Here is a 21,259-nt window from a genome sequence, read left to right as displayed (position 1 = left end):
GCATAGTGATGCATTTGTTTTACTCTGGTTATCTGGGAAAGAAAATGAGATAGTTTATTTACTATTGAAATGATTTTTGGAAGAATTACTGTTCTCAAATTATTCATATTTTTGGCAACTTCGGCAAACGATTTGGGTTTTCACTGATGTATTTGAAAGGAAGAACTATTATTTTTGAAATCATGTTTCAGCTGAGCATTTTTATCTCTGTGTTTCTTCTGGTACTATTTGGTTTATGCTGTTATGGACTATTGTAGACTAGTGGTTTTGGACCCGACCTTGGTAGAAACTCGTCACTGCTTTCAACCTACGGCTAAGTTTGTTACTTACTCAGTACATGGGTCGGTTGTACTAATACTACACTTCTGCACATTGCGTGCAGATATTGGTTGTACTTGTTGTTGTGCTCGTTGGTTGCGGGATCTGAAGATGTACCTGCGTTCCTGTTGTAGCTGCCTCTTGTTTAGGGTAGCCTTAGATTTATAAAAGCTCTGTTTATGTATTATTCAAGCAGACTATGTATTTATTTCATTTCCTCTTTGTACACTCTATTCTTAGAAACTCATGATTTGTACTACCAGTTTTTGGGGAGATGTATTGGTTTTAGATATTTTCTTTTAATTAATTTTGTTGGAATTGGATTGTTGGAAATTGGTTTACCTAACGGGTTGGGTTAGGTACCATCATGAATAGTGGGATTTTGAGTCGTGACAAGGTGGTATCAGAGCCCTAGGTTCATAAGTTCTACAAGTCATGAGCAAGTGTCTAGTAGAGTCTTGCGGATCGGTATGATGACGTCCATACTTATTTTCGAGAGGCTACAGGGCATTTAGGATATATAATTCTCATCTTTCTTTCCTTATCGTGCAGGATTAATTCAGCTTAGGACATAATTCTTTGAATTCCTTCCATGTATTCGTATGCGCACATGAGCGCTCCATATCAGTTGTGCATCATCGGCTTGTGATTGCATGAATGAGGTTCGAAATGTGTATTCTGTGTTTTGGTGATGGGCCAGTTTGGAGGACTTGAGGCCATGGTTAGACCGCAGCTTAAGCTCGGTAGCTTCAGTTGTAAATTGTGCTTTTGGATTCATATGTTCGGTAATGTTCCTTATATGAGAGTGGAGAGTTTCCTTTCTGCCAGCAAGGCGTATGCGTGGAGATTTGAAATTGAATCTTGCTGAGAAACTTGACTTGAGTGATAAGAGAATGATTGTGAGCTTAGAGGATGATCGGAGTATTTTATGGTTGGTGTCACATGAGCTTGAGAAGAATTTCCATTGAACTGACTGCAGCATTATGGCAGTAAGAGAGTATGGTCATTGTGAGTTATCGAATGTTTTGATTTATGGCTTTGAGCCAAGTGGGGGAGTCTGCTATCAGCAAATTAATTCATGGCTAGGTGTCAAAATTTTGTTTTGATCTGAAGATTACTTCGGAATTAGTTATGACTTGCAAAAGTTGAGATCGATGATGACTCGAATAAGGAAATTCCTGGATATGGGTTATATTGCACTTATGAGTACATGAAAATTGTGGGATGAGTGAGTTATTATGGGTGAATGATATAGTGCGCACGGAGTATGAATTTGATAGGTGGTGTTAAAGTAGAGTTACTTCTTTGAGTGTTGTTGTGCTAATGGGGAACGTGTCTTTTGGCCCATTTGGGCGGTGCAATTAAATTTGAGCAAAGTGGGTGACTCCCGAGAAAATTCTAGTAGGTATGAGAATTATATATAGCAATTGAGAAAGTTTCTGGACTTGCGTATGGTTAAATTCTGAGATTTTCGTTTGATGGTGCCTGGACTTGCGGGAATTCTATATGACTATGGATTCTACACTTTTATATAAGGAAGGTAAGAAGAACAATTTCAAATTCACATAAGGTGTTCTCAGAGTAAGGGTTATAGTTGTAGTAGTTTTGAAAGTGCTTAAGAAGAGTACAGTTGCTTATGGGTCGTAGGGCGTTGTGGTTCTATGCTAAGGTTTGTAGGATAAGTTGTGGTTAAAGATCATGGTATTTTAGCAAGAAGAAGTATCAATCTGAAGACAAATTCGGAAGGGACTTAGAGAAAATAGGATAACTGGGTAGTAGGTTGGATCAGTATGGTAATGGATATGATCGGTTCTTTGGGTGTTTATGATGTGGGGGTTTTCTACAGGTGCTTTGTGGCAATACACCTGGACTTGGCGACCTACGTGGCTTGGTCGAGTTAGAGGAATTTAGTTTTAAGGGCTTGATTATGTGCAAATGAATTCCAAAGTATTCTTGATGGTTTCTACCGGTGTGAAGAACGTGTTGTGTATTGTGATTTCCTCCTGGAAAGAAGCAAGAGAAAGGTTTGTAACTAAAATGGTATGTAAATTATTGGTGTTATATGAGAAAGGAGCGGACTTCAGAAGGAACATTGTATTTTGACTTACAGATGTATAAATTAGTATTGCGGTACTCACATGGTTGATAGACTATGATATTCAAATTGTCAAGTGGCACGAAAAAACTTTTAAAGTATTTCTCGTGGGATGATCGTGTATGAGAGAGGTGTTAGGCATTCGGGCGGTGGACATGGAATCAAATATGGTGATTTACGTGTTCTATGAATTTGGAATTTGGGAGTTTCAGGAGCAGATTGTACATGGTTGCGGACTGTGAAGTCGTGGCCGAAGCTAGTCAGATGATAGGATGTATTATGAATTAGTCGCGGTGAATTTTTTGGAGGACTATTTATCTACTATGGGTGACCAGAGTTGATTTGGGGGTCCATTGATAGGCCCAATTAAGATGTGTATTCTACACCGAGCCGGAATGATTGGTTCCATACTGCTATTATTGAGGGATGTGTCATTCGGTTGATGTTGAACTTATTCATGTTCTCAAATGATCTGTGAGTTACTCCTTTATTCTACGAGGAGTTGTGATTCATTGGTTATGTGTACAGATGGTGCGGTTCTATTTGAGCTTTATAGCGAAATTTGAGTGTGATGAGTATTTGGGTATTACTTGATCGATAGCGTAATGGTTATGTCATTTCAGGTTTTGTGTGGTATTTTATTCAATTGCCTCTCCGTCGTTATTAATTTGGAACAGGGTGGCTTGGGGTATATAATATGAACCTCGTGTTAGAATCGGGTGATGGTTCTACGGTGTATGATGAATTTTCAGCGTTTCGTTGAAGAGGTACTTGTTAATCTGGCAGGGCAGTTCTCTCATTTGAGTCATTTTCCATGACTGGGTACATTTGAATTGTTGCGTATTAGTGCACGGATGGCACGAGTTGTGGCTCTGAGTTATATTGGTGCGGTATGTGTGTGGAACAATTATGTTTAGTAATATAAGATCATTGGACCTGGAATGGGTACTATCAGGTTTAATTTCGGAATATTTGAGAGTATAATATTGAAAGTCGGCTCAGAAAGTGATTATGGTTCCGGTTGGGGCAAGAGATCTCCATGACTTGTTGGTCTGATAAGGGGTTACGAGATTCTGCATGTTTCTTTTATTATCAACAGTGTACGAAGGTTTTGGGATAAGGTTTGGTTCGATATGGGTTTAATACTAGTATGTGGGTGGTTTTGTAGTAGTCACTGTGATCAGGAATAGTGCTACGAGCATGTGAGTTGTGTAATATGAAGGTGATTATGTTTGTGGTTATGGTTATGGCTTGATACAGCTTGTTCAAATGCATATAGTGTGTAAATGTAAGATTCGTGTCTTGAAAGAAATTCTAAAGTTTGGAAATTAAATTCCAAGGTTTATGGGCTAAAGTTAAATCAATGATTTCAGTTGTAATATGTTTTCAAGCCTATGTGGGATATGGTAACGTGGGTTCACCCCCCGCGTATGTGTGTGGTAAGATGGAACAGTGATTTGATGGCTTGGAAACAACTCTTGGCACATTCGAGGACGAACGTATGTTTAAGTGGGGGAGAATGTAACGAGCCGGCCGGTCGTTTTGAGTATTACAACCCCGCTTCCCCATTTACTGCTCAAATTGTACTTTACAGTTGTTGTGTGACTTGCCGGGATAATTGGTTCGGGTCCGGTGAGGTTTTGGAATGAATTGGAATACTTAGTTCCAAGGTTTAAAGCTTAAGTTAAAATAGTGACCGGATGTCAAATTATGTGTAAACGACCCCGGAATGGAGTTTTGATGATTCCAACAGCTCCGTAAAGTGATTTTGGACTTAGGAGCTTGTCTAGAAATCTTTTTGGAAGTACGTAGTGGAATTTGGCTTGAAATGCCGAAAGTTAAATTTTTGGGAAGTTTGACCGGGGGTTGACTTTTTGATATCGGGGTCGGAATCCGATTCTGGAAATTGGAATAGGTCCGTAAAGTGAAATGTGACTTGTGTGCAAAAGTTTAGGTAAATCGGGCGTGATTTGATAGGTTTCATCGTCGTTTGTAGAATTCGGAAATTTGGAAATTTATTAGACTTGAATCCGTGTGTAGTTCGTATTTTTGAGGTTGTTAGGTATGCTTTGAGGCCTCGAGTTGGTCCGTTTTATGTTATGAAACTTGTTGGTATGTTCGGACAGGGACCCGAAGGCCTCGGGTGAGTTTCAGATGGTTAACGGATTGATTTTTGAATTTGGAAAATTGCTGGAACTTAAGCCTTCTGGTGGAATCACACCTGCGGAAAGGTGGTCGCAGGTACGAGCTCGCAAGTGCGAGCAGGGGAGCGCTAAAGCGAGGCGCGCAGGTGCAGAACCGCACCTGCACGAGAAGGAGCGCAGATGCCGGTAGAGGGCTGTGACGCATTGGTCGCAGGTGAGAGGGAATTTCCACACCTGCATGAGCGCAGATGCGGACGAAAACGCGCAGAAGCGTCAGGCGAGTGGAGTCCGCAAATGCGATGTTTTGCTCGCGCGAGCGGATGCGCAGGTGCACAAATCTTGTCCGCGGGTGCGGAATTCGACTAGGAAGAACCTTAAAATTCGAGGGTTCAACATTTTCACCCATTTTTGGATTTTGGAGCTTGGGTTGGGTGATTTTGGAGAGGAAATTTTCCACACAACTTGGAGTAAGTGTTCTTAACTCCCTTGTGATTATATTTCATGAATTAATATTTATTTTAGGTGTAAGATTATTGAATCTTCAAGAGAAATAGAAGGAAATTTTTATAATGTCACAAAATGAATTTTTCAAGTTTGAATACCGATTTGGAGTCGGATTTGAGTGAAATTAGTATGGTTGAACTTATAATTGGATGGGTTATCGTATGTTGTGGGTTTCGTCAGATTTCGAGATGTGGGCCCCACGGGGGATTTTTGGCGCGTAATTTCGGATTTCATGGAAAATATTAGCGTTTTGATATGGAATTAATTCTTATAAATTGTGTGGACTGAGTCAAATTGTTGTGACTAGATTCAAGCCATTTGGAAGTTGATACGCGCAGAATAGAATTTCTGGAGCATTGCTTAGCTTGCTCGACATTGGATTTGGCTTGTTCGAGGTAAGTAACTCTTCTAATCTTGGAGTTGAGGGTATGAACCCTGAATATATGTATTCGTGAATTGTTGGGAGGTGACGCACATGCTAGGTGACAGGCGTGTGGGCATGCACTATAGAAATTGTGACATAATTGTTTCTGTGGAAGTTTGTAGTTAAATGATCTTGGCATTTTCCATGTGATTTTATGAGTTAAAGAAATTGAGCTGAAAAGCATATTAAAAATCATGTTGAGGCTATGTGCCAGTATTATTGGGACACATAGAGGTCATATTGTTATGAAATATTTATTTTAAAATGAAAATTTATACTCAGTCATATTCATTTCATTGCATATCATGTCTCAGTCTCTCTTGTTATTTATTGATACATCATATCATCATTTTTGGGCTATTCTCATGATATTGTGAGCCCATGAAAGAGAGACTGGAGAGATTGATGACTGTGGGAGGCCGAGGGCCTGATTGTGAGGATATTTTTGGGATCGGGCTGCACGCCGCAGTAAGCCATGTTGGCTTTATATATATTATACTATTGCACGTGAGTTGGCCGTGCGGAACTATATATTATACTATTGCACGTGAGTTGGCCGTGTGGATCTATATATTATACTATTCCACGTGAGTTGGCCGTGCGGATCCAGATAATATTATAGCACGTGAGTTGGCCGTGCGGATCCAGATATTATTATAGCACGTGAGTGATTATTATAGCACGTGAGTTGTCCGTGCAGCACGTGAGTTGTCCATGCGGATCCAGATATGATATTATTGCACGTGAGTTATTCGTGCAGCACGTGAGTTGTCCGTGCTTATAGCGCTTGGGCTGTAGGATCCCCTCATGAGTCGGTACACCCCCAGTGATTGCAGTCGACTATAAACAGGGATCGGGTTGCACGCCGCAGCAGGTATTGTATAGCGCTAAGTGATTGAGTGTGCTGAGCACAGTGAGAGAGAATGCGAGACAATGAGATTGAGTACTCTAATACTGTGAGTACATGAGTGCAATCTCTGAGATACATTGCATTGACATGCACACATGACATATATGCATAGAGATGTGTTTTACTCCTGTTGTACGGTATCACATTATTCATGATTTTTCACACATATTGACAGATGGGCATAGTGATGCATTTGTTTTACACTGGTTATCTGGGAAAGAAAATGAGATATTTTATTTACTATTGAAATGATTTTTGGAAGAATTACTGTTCTCAAATTATTCATATTTTTGGCAACTTCGGCAAATGATTTGGGTTTTCACTGATGTATTTGAAAGGAAGAACTATTATTTTTGAAATCATGTTTCGGCTGAGCATTTTTATCTCTGTGTTTCTTCTGGTACTATTTGCTGTATGTTGTTATGGACTGTTGTGGACTAGTGGTTTTGGACCCGACCTTGGTAGAAGCTCGTCACTGCTTTCAACATACGGCTAGGTTTGTTACTTACTCAGTACATGGGGTCGGTTGTACTAATACTATACTTCTGCACATTGCGTACAGATATTGGTTGTCGTTGTTGCTGTGCTCGATGGTTGTGGGATCTGAAGGTGTACCTGCGTTCCTGTTGTTGCTGCCTCTTGTTCAGGGTAGCCTTAGATTTATAAAAGCTCTGTTTATGTATTATTCAAACAGACTATGTATTTATTTCATTTTCCCTTTGTACACTCTATTCTTAGAAACTCATGATTTGTACTACCAGTTCTTGAGGAGATGTATTGGTTTTAGATATTTTCTTTTAATTAATCTTATTGGAATTGGATTGTTGGAAATTGGCTTACCTAACGGGTTGGGTTAGGTGCCATCACGACTAGTGGGATTTTGGATCGTGACAACAATGCTTTAGCAAAAGCATAACTTCCTGTGCATAGGATAGTGAAACTACCGGGATCAGACAATTTTTGAGCCATAGGTCTTGTCACTACCGCAGTTCAAGTTTGAGTTAGAGTTACAGTAGATAGATTCTGGAAGTCAAATTTTCGAGATATCAGATCCTTCATCATTTTTGCATAGACTATCATTTCCCTCAAAGAATCCATCAGCAAAATATTCAATTGAATTTGTCTAAGCATTTCCATGAATTTTCTGTATTGATCATCTTTCTTTTGCTTTTCCAACCTTTGAGGGAATGGTGCAAGAGTTAGCTTATGACAACTGGTTGGTGTCTTTTCTTTATTAGGATCCTTTTCCACCACTTATTCTGGGTCATGAGAGTGGCTATGTTTTCTGCATTTGTATTGTTTAGGTCAAGAGCACCAGAATGTACTATTGGAGTGAGTGTTATATCTCTCGTCATCCAGCCTGAATTTTGAGCCATCTTGTCAAGAAGAACCTTGCACTCTGTGAATGTTTTGCTCAAGAATGCACCCCCAGCGGAAGCATCTACATTGGCCATCAGACCATCAGCCAAACCCATATAGAATATCTGTCCTAGCATCTGATCTGGAATGCCATGGTGTGGACTCTTCACTAGCATACCCTTAAATCTCTCCCAGGTTCCCTGCAAAGTTTCAGTCAGTTTCTGCCTGAATTGCAATATCTCATCAATTTGCCTCGCAGTTTTGTTGGGTGGATAGAACTTGTTTAAGAACTGCTTGACTAGTTCCTCCCAAGTAGCAATGGAGTTTATTGGGAGCGAATTCAGCCAACTTTGAGCCTCCCCGGTCACTGAGAATGGGAACAGTAATAATCTGATTGCTTTAGGAGTCACATTCGGTTGTCTTTGAGTGACACAAATTGATAGAAAGTTCTTCAAATGTTGTTGTGGGTCTTCGATGTACGAACCAGAGAACATCCATTTATTCTGCAGCAAGTGCAACATGTTGTTGGTAATCTGAAATGTCTCTGCTTGTCTCGGAGGGACTGCAATTGCGTTGGCCAGGTTATCAACAGTTGGTTGCGCCCAATCATATAGACCAACTTCCGGCACAAGAGGTGCTACCACTCCGATGTTTGGGTCAACTCGATCATTCCTATTGTTCTCGTTGACGTTCTCGACGTCGTCCATTTCAATTTCGAATTGTTCGTCTTGTTTTAGCTATTTGCCCTTCTTGTTAGCCCGATTCAATGCCCTGAATGCTTTCTCGGGATCTGAGAGTCCTTCAAAAGGTTCACCCGTTCTCAAGGAGCTTCTAGGCATGCACCTGAGTCACAGAAGAGTTCATACGTGAGAATTTCAATGGAAATATTTATTTTTTTACACCACAGAAAATCTATCTAAACTAAAATTCCTAGCAATTCTTCCAAGTTGTAATAAATAACATCGTTAGTTTCCCGACAACGGCGCCAAAATTTGATCACGCCCAACTATGCCTTATAAAAAGGACTAAGCAGTCGCTGCAAAAATAATCCGGTTCAAGAGTCCGGAGTCAAATCCCACACTAACCTATTTGCTACAACTTTTAGTATCACTAATGACAATTTTCAGAGTTCAAAATTTTATTTAATAATTAACAGAAATTATTTAGCTAAGGAAAAATGACAATAAAAACTATCAATAAGCAAGAATGAAGTTGAATTCAAGGGTAAAAGAATCTAGGGTTATTGATTTTCCCAATTGTCAGATTAATTCCTGACACGTTAGCTATAATCTCGCAGTAACACTCTATAAAGATAATGAGTTCTTGCTTACCGTACTTATCTCTCGATCAATTACGATAATTTACTAGAAGCATTCTCTCGAACTACTCTAGTTGACAATTTGTACAACTCATAAATATCACACCAAAGCTTCGTTATCTCTAATCCCGCTTTTAAATTCAAATAATTAATCTCTTAACTTACTCGAAAGTAGTGTTGCTCAAGAACAATCTAATCAAGTATTCTTTATCAAGCAACACTAGACAACTAGATACGATTAATCAAAGGACCTTTCAATTAATCACAAGAAATACATAGTTGAACAATTATAGAGTAAAAACGGCTCAATTATATCAAAACATTATCAAGACTTCATCCAACAATTAGTTCCATCAACCCTAGATGACAGGTTTAGCTACTCATACTACTATGCAAGATTACAATATAGAAAGTCATAACCAACAATGGAATTAAGAAGAAGATGATGAAAAACTCGTAGGAGAATTCTCCGTCTTGCTCCTTTTGTGTTCTTTCCTCCCAAGTTCTTCTAAAAACAGAGATACTCTCTTTTAGAGTGAGCTGGGCCTCATATATGTCAAGGTTAGTCGCCTCTCAAATTACAAAATTAGCCTTGGACGATTTTTCTCGAAAGCACGTGTGCGGCCGCGCATCGACCGCGCATTTTGGCCAGTTTCTGCCTGACATGTGTGGCCCAGTGCGCGGTCGCGCATAGACCGCGTACCTGGAGGATTTTCTTCAACATTTTTTTCTTTCTTCTTTTTAAGCGTGCTAACCTCCAATTGGCCTTCAATACTCCATATTAGCTCCAAAATACTCTTTAGCGTCCTCATAGCCCGAAATTGCTCCTGCAAAGAATAAAGTTCTTAATTAGAGCAATTTGTTATAATTTAACATTCAAATATCAATAAAGTGCAGCTAAGTTAAAGTGCAAATAGTAACTAAACTACATAATTATAGCCTACTATCAATATTGTATGAAAGTTAAAAAATAGTTGTATAATGTATGAATCATTGTATGAAATTTATATTTAAGTTATAAATACTATCCTTTTACATAAAGTTGTTGATATGTATCAAAACTGTATTAAGAAAGAAAAAATTGATAGGAATTTTAGAGAAACAAAAGAGCACACCATATAAAATATATACAAATCATATACAAAATACATACAAAAGACATATTTGTAGAAAATTTGTCTTAAAATTGTATTTAAGTTGTACGAAAAAGGGCCGAAACCGCCCTCAGACTATTCAATTTGGTACAAATATGCCCACCATCGTTATCTTTCTGGGTTACTTATGCCCCTACGGCTAATGGTCAATACCAAATTAAAAAAAGTTTACTTAAATTACACGTGACAATTTTTTATTGGTCAAATTTTAAACCATGACCTCAATTAAATAAACTCACCCTTAACATATTTTTTTACCCAACCCAAAAATTCGACCCACCTTGAAAAATGGCCAAACTCTTGATTGTCAAAAAAATTATCTTCTCCATCTTTCCAATTCTACCACCATCTTAGCTTCCATCATCCCCTTTCCTCCATAGCAATCATGCTGCCACCACATTTTTAGTCTAGGGGAAGTTTTGATCCTTTTTCATATTTGTATCATCTTCTTCATTTTACATTTATCATTGGAGCTGTCATTTTTCGAAAATGTTTGTCAAAAGACCTTAATTTTCACATTCAAATGACACTTACAATGGTAATTCTTTTTTTTCTTTCTCATCACATAAGATAATCAAAGAACCCATTATGAATTCATGGGCTTTAAATTTCGAAATAGTCCAGTTTTTTTTTTTATAATGTTTTGTAAATTTTACAAATTCTTAATAAATTGTTAGACCCAAATAGTAATTTATTCTTGAAAATAAAAATTTTATGGCCTAGGTACTCCTCCTTGAACAAACTCCTAATTTTACAACAAAAAAAGGCATCAAATCGAAAAACAAATTAAAAATTTTCTAACGGGCCCTTTCGATTAACATAATATTCTCGTTGTTATTGTTCGAAAATGGAGGAATGGAGCAAAATGAGACTCATGGTTATGCTGGAAGCATGATTGTTACGGAGGAAAGAGGGTGGTGGCAGCTGGTGATGGTAGAGTTAAAAAGATGGAGAAGTTAATTTTTTTAACAATTAAGAGTTTGGCCTTTTTTTAGGTGGGTCGGATTTTGAGGTTGGGTAAAAAAAGGGTTAAGAGTGGGTTTATTTAATTGGGGTCATAGTTTAAAATTAGATCAATAAAAATTTATCACGTGTAATTTAAATAAACTTTTTTATTTAGCATTGATCGTTAGTCATAGGGGCATAAGTGAGCTAGAAAGATAACGGTGGGGGCAATAGGTGGACGGAGGGCATATTTGTACCAAATCGAATAGTCTGAGGATAGTTTTGGCCATTTTTTGTAAGTTGTATGATATTGTAGTTGTATTTAACTGAGTAAAAATAATGTGTGAAAGTTGTAGATAAATTACAAATAAGTTGTATACTATATAATAAGTTGTATATTATATAATTAGTTGTATAAAATTTATTTTTAGTTTATATGTTGTTGTAGATGTATCAAATTTGTACGAAATTTTATTTTTAATTTGTAAGCGGCAGAGAATAGGGAAAGATGAGAGGAGAGAGAAAAAAGTGTAACTGAATCCCCTAATTTAAGGTACTAATAATGGATTGTATATGAAGAAAGGTGGCAAAGAATATGGAAAGAAGAGATGAGGAAAAAAAAGGAAAGGGTATAACTGAATCCCTAATTTAAGTTATTAATAATGGATTGTATAAATAAATTGCAAGAAACACAGTTAGGTCGGGTAATATACAAATCTACAATAATTTTGATAAATAAGTATCAAATATTGTATAGGAACGAATTTTTTATATATTTAGCTTAAAATTTTTTACCAAACCCACTTTTAGTCATCTTTAGATAAACCCAAACTTCATATTCGGATTCTTACCAATATTTACAACAAGTTTTGATAATATCCACCCGAGTTGAAAGTCAAAAGTTTCAATCCCAAACTCAGATATTTAAAAGCTCCTTCAATGGTGGACCAATTTTATTTTTCTTCAATTATTAACCACCAAATTCGGACCATAACCATAGTTTTGGATTTGCAAAATGGCACCCAGATGATTCTACAATAGCAGTTAAGGTATACTGTTATAGTATATTATATACTATTATAGTATATTGTTAAAGTGTATTATATATTATTACAGTATGCTATTGTAGTATATTGTCTACTATTATAGTATATTGTTATAATATATTATAATAGAGTTATATACTCTTGCACTATAATAGTGCAGAGCTATATACTGTTGAAGTATATTGTAGTAAACTATATAATATAGTGGTATACTATTGGACTATGTTTCTTCAAGCTCAACAATAACGGGCCTTGAATTATGAGTATAAAGGAATTCAATTAAATATAAAATATAAAGATAAAATATAGATTAAAGATTCTAATCAATATAAAATACAGTCATTCCAAAGCAATAACATTAAGTATCTGGTATTACTTAAATTTTACATGATAATTTAAATATATAAAAATACAATCATTCAATATAAATTAAAATCTACGTACTCTTATGAGGCTATCCCGAAGAGAAAAGAAGAAAGAGAATTTAAAAAAAAGGGTATGGTAGAAATTAAAAGGAAAAGGTTAAATTAATGATGTATAATTTGGAAATATAAATTTATTTTAAGGTTATTTTTGTCTTGAAAAAAAATCAATTTTCTACTTCTGCTTTTGCTTCTTGGAAGAAGTAAAAATTTATAGCTTCTCCCCAAAAGTAGAAAAGTTGCTTCTGTTACTCCTCAAAAGCACTTTTTCATCTTGATCAAATACCTCAAATTTTTCAAAAAGTATATTTTTGACAAAAAATGTAACGACCCGGCCGGTCGTTTTGGGAGTAATAGCCCTGATCCCCTATTTTCTGCTTTCCCCGTATCCGTTTTTGCTTATGTGACTTGTCGGGAGGTCTTGTTTTTGATTTCGGAGTGTTTTGGGACACGTAATCCTTAAAACGGAAGCTTAAGTTTTAGGATTTTGACAGTAGTCGGAACTATGTGAAGATGACTCCGGAATAGAGCTTTGTCGATTTCGTTAGCTCTGTTGGGTGATTTTGGGCTTAGGAGCGTGTCCGCACTATGAATTTGAGGTCTGTAACTAATTTAGGCTTAAAATGGCGAAAGTCGAATTTTTGGAAAGTTTGACCGGGGGATTTAACTTTTTGATATCGGAGTCGGAGTCGGATTCCGAAAGTTGAAGTAGGTCCGTAATGTTGAATATGACTTGTGTGCAAAATTTGAGGTCAATCGAACGTGGTTTGATAGGTTTCGGCATCGTTTGTGGAATTTAAAATTTTCAAAGTTCATTAAGTTTGGATTGGAGGGTGATTCATGTTTTTGTTGTTGTTTGGCGTGTTTTGAGGGCTCGACTAAGTTCGTTAGTGTTTTAGGACTTGTTGGTAGATTTGGTTGAGGTCCCGGGGGCCTCGGGTGTATTTCGGATGCTTACCGATTTGAATTTGGACTTAGGCAAATGGCTGAAGCTTTCTGATATCTGGTAGTTTCACGCCTGCGGTGGGGAGACCGCAGGTGCGTACTCGCACGTGCAGATGAAGGAGCGCAAATGCGGGATTTGGCAGCCCAAGTTGGGTTTGCAGGTGCGGAGGTAATTGCGCAGAAGCGGCCTCGCTTCTGCGGTTGGTCTGTGCGCAGGAGCGGTGAGGGTCGCAGGTGCGGTCCCTTGGTCGTAGGAGCGGGTGCGCAGGTGTGGCCTCTTGCTCGCGGATACGGACCCAGCCCCTTAAGTCATTTTCGCACCTGCGAGGGAAATTCCGCAGGTGCGACAATAGGTCCGCAGATGCGAAAAGTCTTGGCAGAAGGTTTAAAAGCAAGGGTTCACAATTTTAGTCTTATTTCAACATTTTGCACTCGGACTTAGGCGAATTTGGAGAAGATTTTTGAGGTGATTATTGAGGTAAGCTTTTTGTACTCATTTTGGATCATAAAACGTGTTTTCCCACTGATTTCCCCACCTAATTAGTGAGATTTTGAAGTGAATTTTGGGGGTTTAGGGCTTGAGAATTGGAGAGTGGATTTTGGGGATTTGGATGTCCAAATGGTGTCGGATTTCGGGTTTTGTGACTTTTGTCGAATTTTGAGGCGTGGGCCCGGGGGCCGGGTTGAGCCGATTTCGGATTTTGGGCTATAGTTTAGTATTTTTCTTGTGGAATTGATCCCTTTAGCCTATATTAATTATCTCATACTGCTTGTGGCTAGATTCGAGGCATTTTGAGACTGATTCGAGGGGCAAAGGCATAACGCTTTCAAACTTGGTTCTGAGGGTTCGAAACCCCGAACTATATGCTTTACGATTGGTATTGAGGTGACGCACATGCCAAGTGACGGGCGTGTGAACGTGCACCGTGAGAATTGTGGCCTGGTCCATTGCACTATATAGTGACTCTATTTTGTTGATATCCGTATTTTCATCTTGTGATAATGTAATTGAGCTGTCAATCATGCTAGATATCATGTTTAGGCTTTATGCCGGTACTGTTGGGACCCCTAGTGGTGGTTTCTTGCTGTCATCTCACTGATTTCATTGATATTATGTACTCAGTTATGTTCATGCATTTCATATCATATCTCAGTCTCGGTTGTTATTTATTGATACATCATATCATTGTTTCGGGCTAGTTTTAATGATATTGTGAGCCTGTGAGTAAGACTGGAGAAATTGATGACTGAGTGAGGCTGAGAGCTTGATTATGAGTGACAGTTATGGGATCGGGCTGCACGCCACAGCGGTTATACTAATTTTATGATAGCGCTTGGGCTGTAGGAGCCCCTCCGGAATCTGTAACACACCCCCAGTGAGTGCGGTTAATATTATTGAGAGATAGATCTTCCCTGGACATGGATCTTGTCCGAAGTACTTGATAACTGGAGATGGATCTTCTCCACAGGGCTGGATTGGCCTTCCTCGTTACTGGGTGACCTATGGTCAGTGTTGTATATGTTCTGGGATGGATCTTCCCTGGGTCGTGTGGGCCATATACAGCACCGAGTGGTTGAGATATTGAGAGTGTGAGCACTTGAGGCTGTCAACATAGTGCATCACTACAGTATGTGAATTGACATGTAGATATAACAGAGTTATATTCATTACACTGTTCGGATCTGCTTTACTTTACTGTTCGAGTCGCCTATGTGATTTGAGAGCATGCCTACGTTTCTCTCCAGTTATTTCCATTTTATCTGTACAAGTTGAGTTTGTCACTACCTTTCAGTTCAAAGTTTGGACTTGTTACTTACTGAGTTGGATGTACTCACGTTACTCCATGCACCTTGTGTGCAGATCCAGGCGTTCCTGGTCATGGCGGCGGCGGCTGATTGAGGCATCAGATTTGGGGACTATCGAGGTAGCTGCATGGCGTTCACGGGCCTTGATTTCCCTTCCTTATTCTATCTGCACTTTCAGTTTTATTCTTTAGATACTGTTGTGGACTGTATTCTGGTTTTAGACGCTCATGTACTCAGTGACACCCCGATTTTAGGATGGATTGTACCGTATTTTGGTTAAATTTTGTTTTAAAATGGCTTTTCTTTAATATAAATTGTTCCGCTGTTATTTCTAAAAGAGTGTTTTACTGTGTTGAAATTGTTGAGTTGTGGCTTTCCTAGTTCCACGATAGGCGCCATCGTGGCGGTCATTTTTGGATCGTGACAAAAAATAAAAAAACTTTTGACTTTCAAGAAGCTTGGCAGAAGAGGCTTTACAACCGCAAGAGAACTAGAAGATCTATGTTCTTGTTGATTTACTGAATTGACTACTGTCTGGCATATAAGGGTACTTTGTCTCCTTATCGAATTCCATTTTAAAAACCGTCACCGAACTCCATCTCCTTGGTTGTGGGTGACAGAGCGCGGTCGGAGCGCACACATGCCAAAGCAAGCCGAAGGCGTGCACTGGCCTATGAGCTCTCCACTCGACCTGTCTTTTTTAAAGTACATCATATCATCCCCATCTAACATAGGTAGATCAAGTCAAAATGACAATCGAAAGGCCTGTGCATGCTTAACTCTATTCTATAATCAGCTCATTTAAAAGAAAAGAAAAAAATAAGATCATGCCCATTTCCTAATAATTGGACTGAATTTAGGTAAGAAAGAGTAATGAGAAGTCAGCCTCCATTACTTTTAACTTCCAACACCAAATAGCCTTTTTGGTTAATGCTAAACAGTATAATTAGAACACTTATTTACCCAGTTTCAGAAAGTATCAATTGACATGTAAAGTTGATATAATCTAAAGAAGATATTTTTAAAAAGGCGTAATACATACGGAGACACCTAAAGTTGGCATAATTTTTCATTTAGACACTTAAACTAGGCCTCTTTCCATATGAACTCATTTCTTAGGCATATAATATACCAATTAGACACGTTTTGTGCAGGCTTTTGAATTTACCAAGCGCGTGTCTACAATCTTCGTCTACGTGGAACAAATAACCATTAAAATCGTGCCACATCATTTAATTGTCCACCTCACCTATATAGTCTTATTTCCAATCAAATACATAAATAAACCGCCATAAACAAACAATCTAAATAAAATTAACCTTGTTCCTTTTCCATCGATGAAAACAAAGAAAGAAACCACAGTTACTTAAGCTTCTTCTTCTATCCGTCAATGTTGTTGGAATCTACTATTTTTACTGATCTCTTACGGTACTTACAACGCTTAAAGGTCCGATCTCTCCTTATTTTTTATTGCTGTAGTTAGGGCCTTTTTTTAAGTTATTGATAAAGCTAGGGTTTTTTTAGGGTTTTCCTTTGTGTTGGTCCCTTGGCATTTTATGTAAGGGAATATTATGGATGACTATATTTTAACTCGTTTTCACCATGGGGGTACATTTATCGAAGAACCTGCCCCAATATACAAAGGGGAATTAGATGTCTTTGCTATTGCTAACGATAAAGACCATTTCAGTGTTGTTGAGTTGTCCGCTTATGCTAAAGACCTTGGGTATACAGCTGTTGAAGGGTTTTTTTTGTCAAAAGGAAAAAATGGTGAATTTATCAAAGTCGTATATGATTTTCAATTATTTGAATTTGTGAAAGATTTACAACATGGTGATATTTTGGATATTTATTTGCGTCATGTGGTGAGTCAGCCTGAAGTACTCGAAGACGTAGTTGGTCTTTTATGTGGGACAGAAGTAGGTGGGGGTGGTAATGACCAATTTAAAGCTAGGGCAACACCTGGGAGTAATATAAATACTAAATAACCTATTGAGCCACCTGGGAAAGAGTTAGAAAACATCTCAGATCTCAATGATGCTCAATCAAATTTGAACCAACTCACAATGGTGCTGAACCAACTCACAATGGTGCTGAACCAACCCATAATAGTGCTGAACCAACTCATAATGGTGCTGAACAAGATCATAATGTTGATAAAAATAGAGTGCAATCAGATGTTGACAGTAGTGACTCGCAAGTAGATGTTCTTCCTGAATAAGATGATTCAGAGGTTGATGATGAATTGAGATTTTTAAGGGCTGAAAGGAGGAGCACGAGGCAAGGTAAGCAGAGGAAAAAACCAATTGCAACAAAAACGATACCACTAGGAGAAACAGGTATTGACAGAGGATTTGAGGATATTGGAAGAAACAAGGCTTCCAGATATGTAGGTAATTTAGGTGGGGATGAGCAGTTTATTGATAGTTCAGAGGCTGATAGTGAAGATAGCATAGAAGAGTTAGATCCTAAAGTTATTCCTGGTGTTGATATACCAGCAAAAAGGAGGAGTACAAAAGTCAGGTATGATCCTAATTGTGAAGTTGCTATATTTGAACTTGGGATGATTTTTGAGAATGCTATAGAGTTTCGGAAAGCATTAGCAAATTATGCAATTGAGTACAAGGTGCAAATTAAATTGAGACCAAATGAACCACATAGGGTGAGGGATAAGTGTAAATCAAAGAGATGCAAATAGATGTGCTATGCCTGTATTGATAGAGATTCTGGTGATTTTAAAGTAAAAAACTACTACCCAGTACACAAATGTGATACTTCAAACAAGAATAAGTTATGTACTTCAAAGTTTGTTACAAAAAAATTTAAAGATGAAATAACTAAGCAGCCCCACATAAGGACATGGGAAATACAGGAATTGTGCAGGGACAAGCTAGGATTGTATATTGGCAAGACAATTTATTATAGGGCTAAATTGTGTATACTCAGAGAGTCTATGGATGATTGGAATATGGAGTTTGCAAAGTTATGTGATTATGTTGATATGATAAAACAGACCAATCCTGGTAGCTCATGTTGGGTAAGGATGAACAGTGAAACTGAGCCAGGAAAAAAATTATTTGTTTACTTTTATGTGTGCTTTTATGCATTGAAGAAAGGTTGGTTAGAACGATGTAGGAGAATCATAGATTTTGATGGTTGTTTCTTAAAGGGTGCTTGTAAACGTGATCTTCTAGTTGTTGTTGGCAAGAATGGAAATCAACAAATATTTCCTATAGCATGGGCAGTTGTGGACCAGGAGACAAAGCATAGCTGGAGTTTTTTCATCAACTAATTGAAAGATGATTTGCACTTAGGAACTGGAGAAGGATTGACTGTGATGGCAGATATGCAAAAGGTAATCTCCCTCACTTCACTGAATTATTCATTTGATTTGATGTTAAGTAATCTGTTAAGTAATCTGACTAATTTGTTATCTGTTGTTGTTACGTAATCTGTTGCTATTAAGTAATTTGTAATTTGTTGTTGTTAAGTAATCTGCTGCTATTGAGTAATTTGTAATCTGCTGTTGTTAAGTAATCTGCTATTGTTAAGTAATCTGTGTGCTTCCTCCTTCCAAACCCCAGCTGGCATTGGCAGATGCTTCCCCCTAATTTCTGCTCCTATTTTTTAAATTATAGCAGTTATGTGAATTCATTAGTGTGTGGGGATTTGCTGCAACTTTGAAGGAAATTTTACCCAATGCTGAATTTAGAATGTGTGCCAGGCACATCTGGTCTAATTGGCATAAAAATATAAAGGAGAGGAAAGGAGAAAATAATTTTGGAGGTGCTCTAAAGCTAGTTATGAAGTTAAGTTTAAGGAGGAGCTTCACAAAATGGACAAACTTGGTAAGGATATTTGTAGAGATTTGTTATATTATTCAGAAAAGTCATGGGTTAGAGCATATTTTGAAGTGCATTCCAAGTGCGATGTTGTTGAAAATAATATGTGTGAGACCTTTAATTTATAGATTTTAGCTTCTAGTCATAAATCAATTATAACTATGTTGGAGGAGATTAGGAGAAAAATAATGACTAGGCAAGTGGATATGTTGAAATTTGCTGATACTTGGAAATCTGATATATCACCTATGGCTAGGCTTCTGTTAGAGGATAGCAAAGAGCTTGCTAGAAAATGTACTGTCCTTTGGAATGATGATGTTGGATTTGAGATTGGAGAAGGACTGCATAAGCATGTAGTTGATCTGACTGATAAGGTAAGCACTTTTAGAGCTTGGAAGTTGAGAGGTATTCCATGCCAACATGTTGTTCTTGCATACTATCACATAAACAAAGAACCTGAACAGGCAGTGGAGCATTGGTATAAGAGGGATACCTTCTTAAAAGCATACAAGTATTTTATCCAGCCTATGACAAATATGAAGATGTGGCCTGAAACCGACAATCCAAAGATAGAGCCTCCCAAACCTAAACCCATGCCTCATAGACCTCATAGGAATAGAACAAAAGGCAAAGATGAACCAAAAAAGAAATATGGAAAGTTGTCCAAGTGTGGAGTGAAAATGACATGTTCCAAGTGCCATCAACAAAGACATAACAAAAGATATTGTAAGGTAAATTAGTCTGAATTCTTTACTGTATTATTCTTCATATGAATCTGGTGTCATTGTCATTGTCAAAGGTTTCCTGTTGCTCAATGTCGTGCAGGCTTAAAATTGGATGCCTTCACAGTAAGGTAGCCAAAGCTCACAAGGAGCAAGCCAACCTGCTGCAGCAAGAAGCTCAAGCCAACCTGCAACCTCAAACTCTGTTTGTGATGATGCAATAAGAGTTAGAAGGGTTCATGAAGCTAGAAGCTCAAGTCAACCACCACCAACTTCAACAGATTCGTGCAGGCCTGCTAGAAGAGGATTAGCTAGTCAACTTCCTCCAAAGGGTAAAGGAACTATTGTCCAAAAAAGATGAAGGGGTGCAGGTAAAGAAGTTGCTGAAAAAGGAGGAGAAAAAAAGGTCCAAAAAATGTTGGATTTGGCATCTACACAGCTGCAAGTGGAACTCAAATACTAAATGTATATATTCATACATATTTCATCTATAATATGACTTAGAATAACTTACTGATTGTGCTTCATTATTTGGCAAACTGCAGCCCGTAACATCAAGCCAAAAAGTTCTTGCAAGTGGTTCAACTTATAAGAGTGCAGCTCCAACAGGAATAGACCTTGGTTTTAAGGCTAGAGGCTTGAGGTGGAAGGGTCATGATGCTGTCACAACTTCCCAGTTGCAATAGATGAAGGCAAACTTTAGCAAGAAATAGTATCTTATGAACTTATTTTTTGACTATCTGATTATGTAGCAGCAAACAATTATCTATAGCCAAGGTCTATTCTTGACTCTAAGGTAGCAGCAACCTATTATATTTTGGGATCTAGTTTTTGAAGAACTAAACTCTTATGGTTCTATTATAACGACACGGCCGGTCGTTTCGGGAGTTATAGCCCAGTTTCTCCCATTTTTGTTTCCTTTGTTCTCTTAAACTATATTATGATATATCAGGTTAGTTGGTTTGGGCCCGGAGTGGTTTTGGAGTGAAATGAGACACTTAGTCTCTTATTTAGAACCTTAAGTTGGAAAAGTCAATTGGATATTGATCTATGTGTAAACGATCTCGAATTTGAATTCTGATGGTTCCGTTAGCTCCGTTAGGTAATTTTTGACTTAGGAGTGCGTCTAGAATGTGATTTGGAGGTCCGTTGTAGAATTAGGCTTGAATTGGCAAAATTTGGAAATTTGGCGATTACGGTCGGTAGTGAAAAATTTGATATCGGGGTCGGAATAGAATTCCGAAAGTTGGAGTAGGTTCGTAGTGTCATTTTTGATGTGTGTGCAAAATTTGAGGTCATTTGGAC

General features: G+C 37.9%; 1 protein-coding gene across 1 annotated transcript; it reads left to right on the top strand.

Moving 5' to 3' along the window:
- Positions 1 to 19,151: 19,151 nt before the first annotated feature.
- LOC108944888 (uncharacterized) lies at positions 19,152 to 20,769 on the top strand. Its single transcript, XM_018770309.3, has 3 exons — positions 19,152 to 19,963; positions 20,058 to 20,419; positions 20,500 to 20,769. Exons 1-2 carry the CDS (start codon positions 19,394 to 19,396, stop codon positions 20,061 to 20,063), a joined length of 576 nt encoding a protein of 191 aa, XP_018625825.1. The 5' UTR covers positions 19,152 to 19,393; the 3' UTR covers positions 20,064 to 20,419; positions 20,500 to 20,769.
- The last annotated feature ends 490 nt before the right edge of the window (positions 20,770 to 21,259 follow it).

The sequence above is a fragment of the Nicotiana tomentosiformis genome, chromosome 11 (assembly GCF_000390325.3).
Source record: "Nicotiana tomentosiformis chromosome 11, ASM39032v3, whole genome shotgun sequence".
Lineage (NCBI taxonomy): Eukaryota > Viridiplantae > Streptophyta > Magnoliopsida > Solanales > Solanaceae > Nicotiana > Nicotiana tomentosiformis.
Note: the sequence above shows the minus strand (reverse complement) of the source record. Positions and strands in the feature narration are given on the sequence as shown.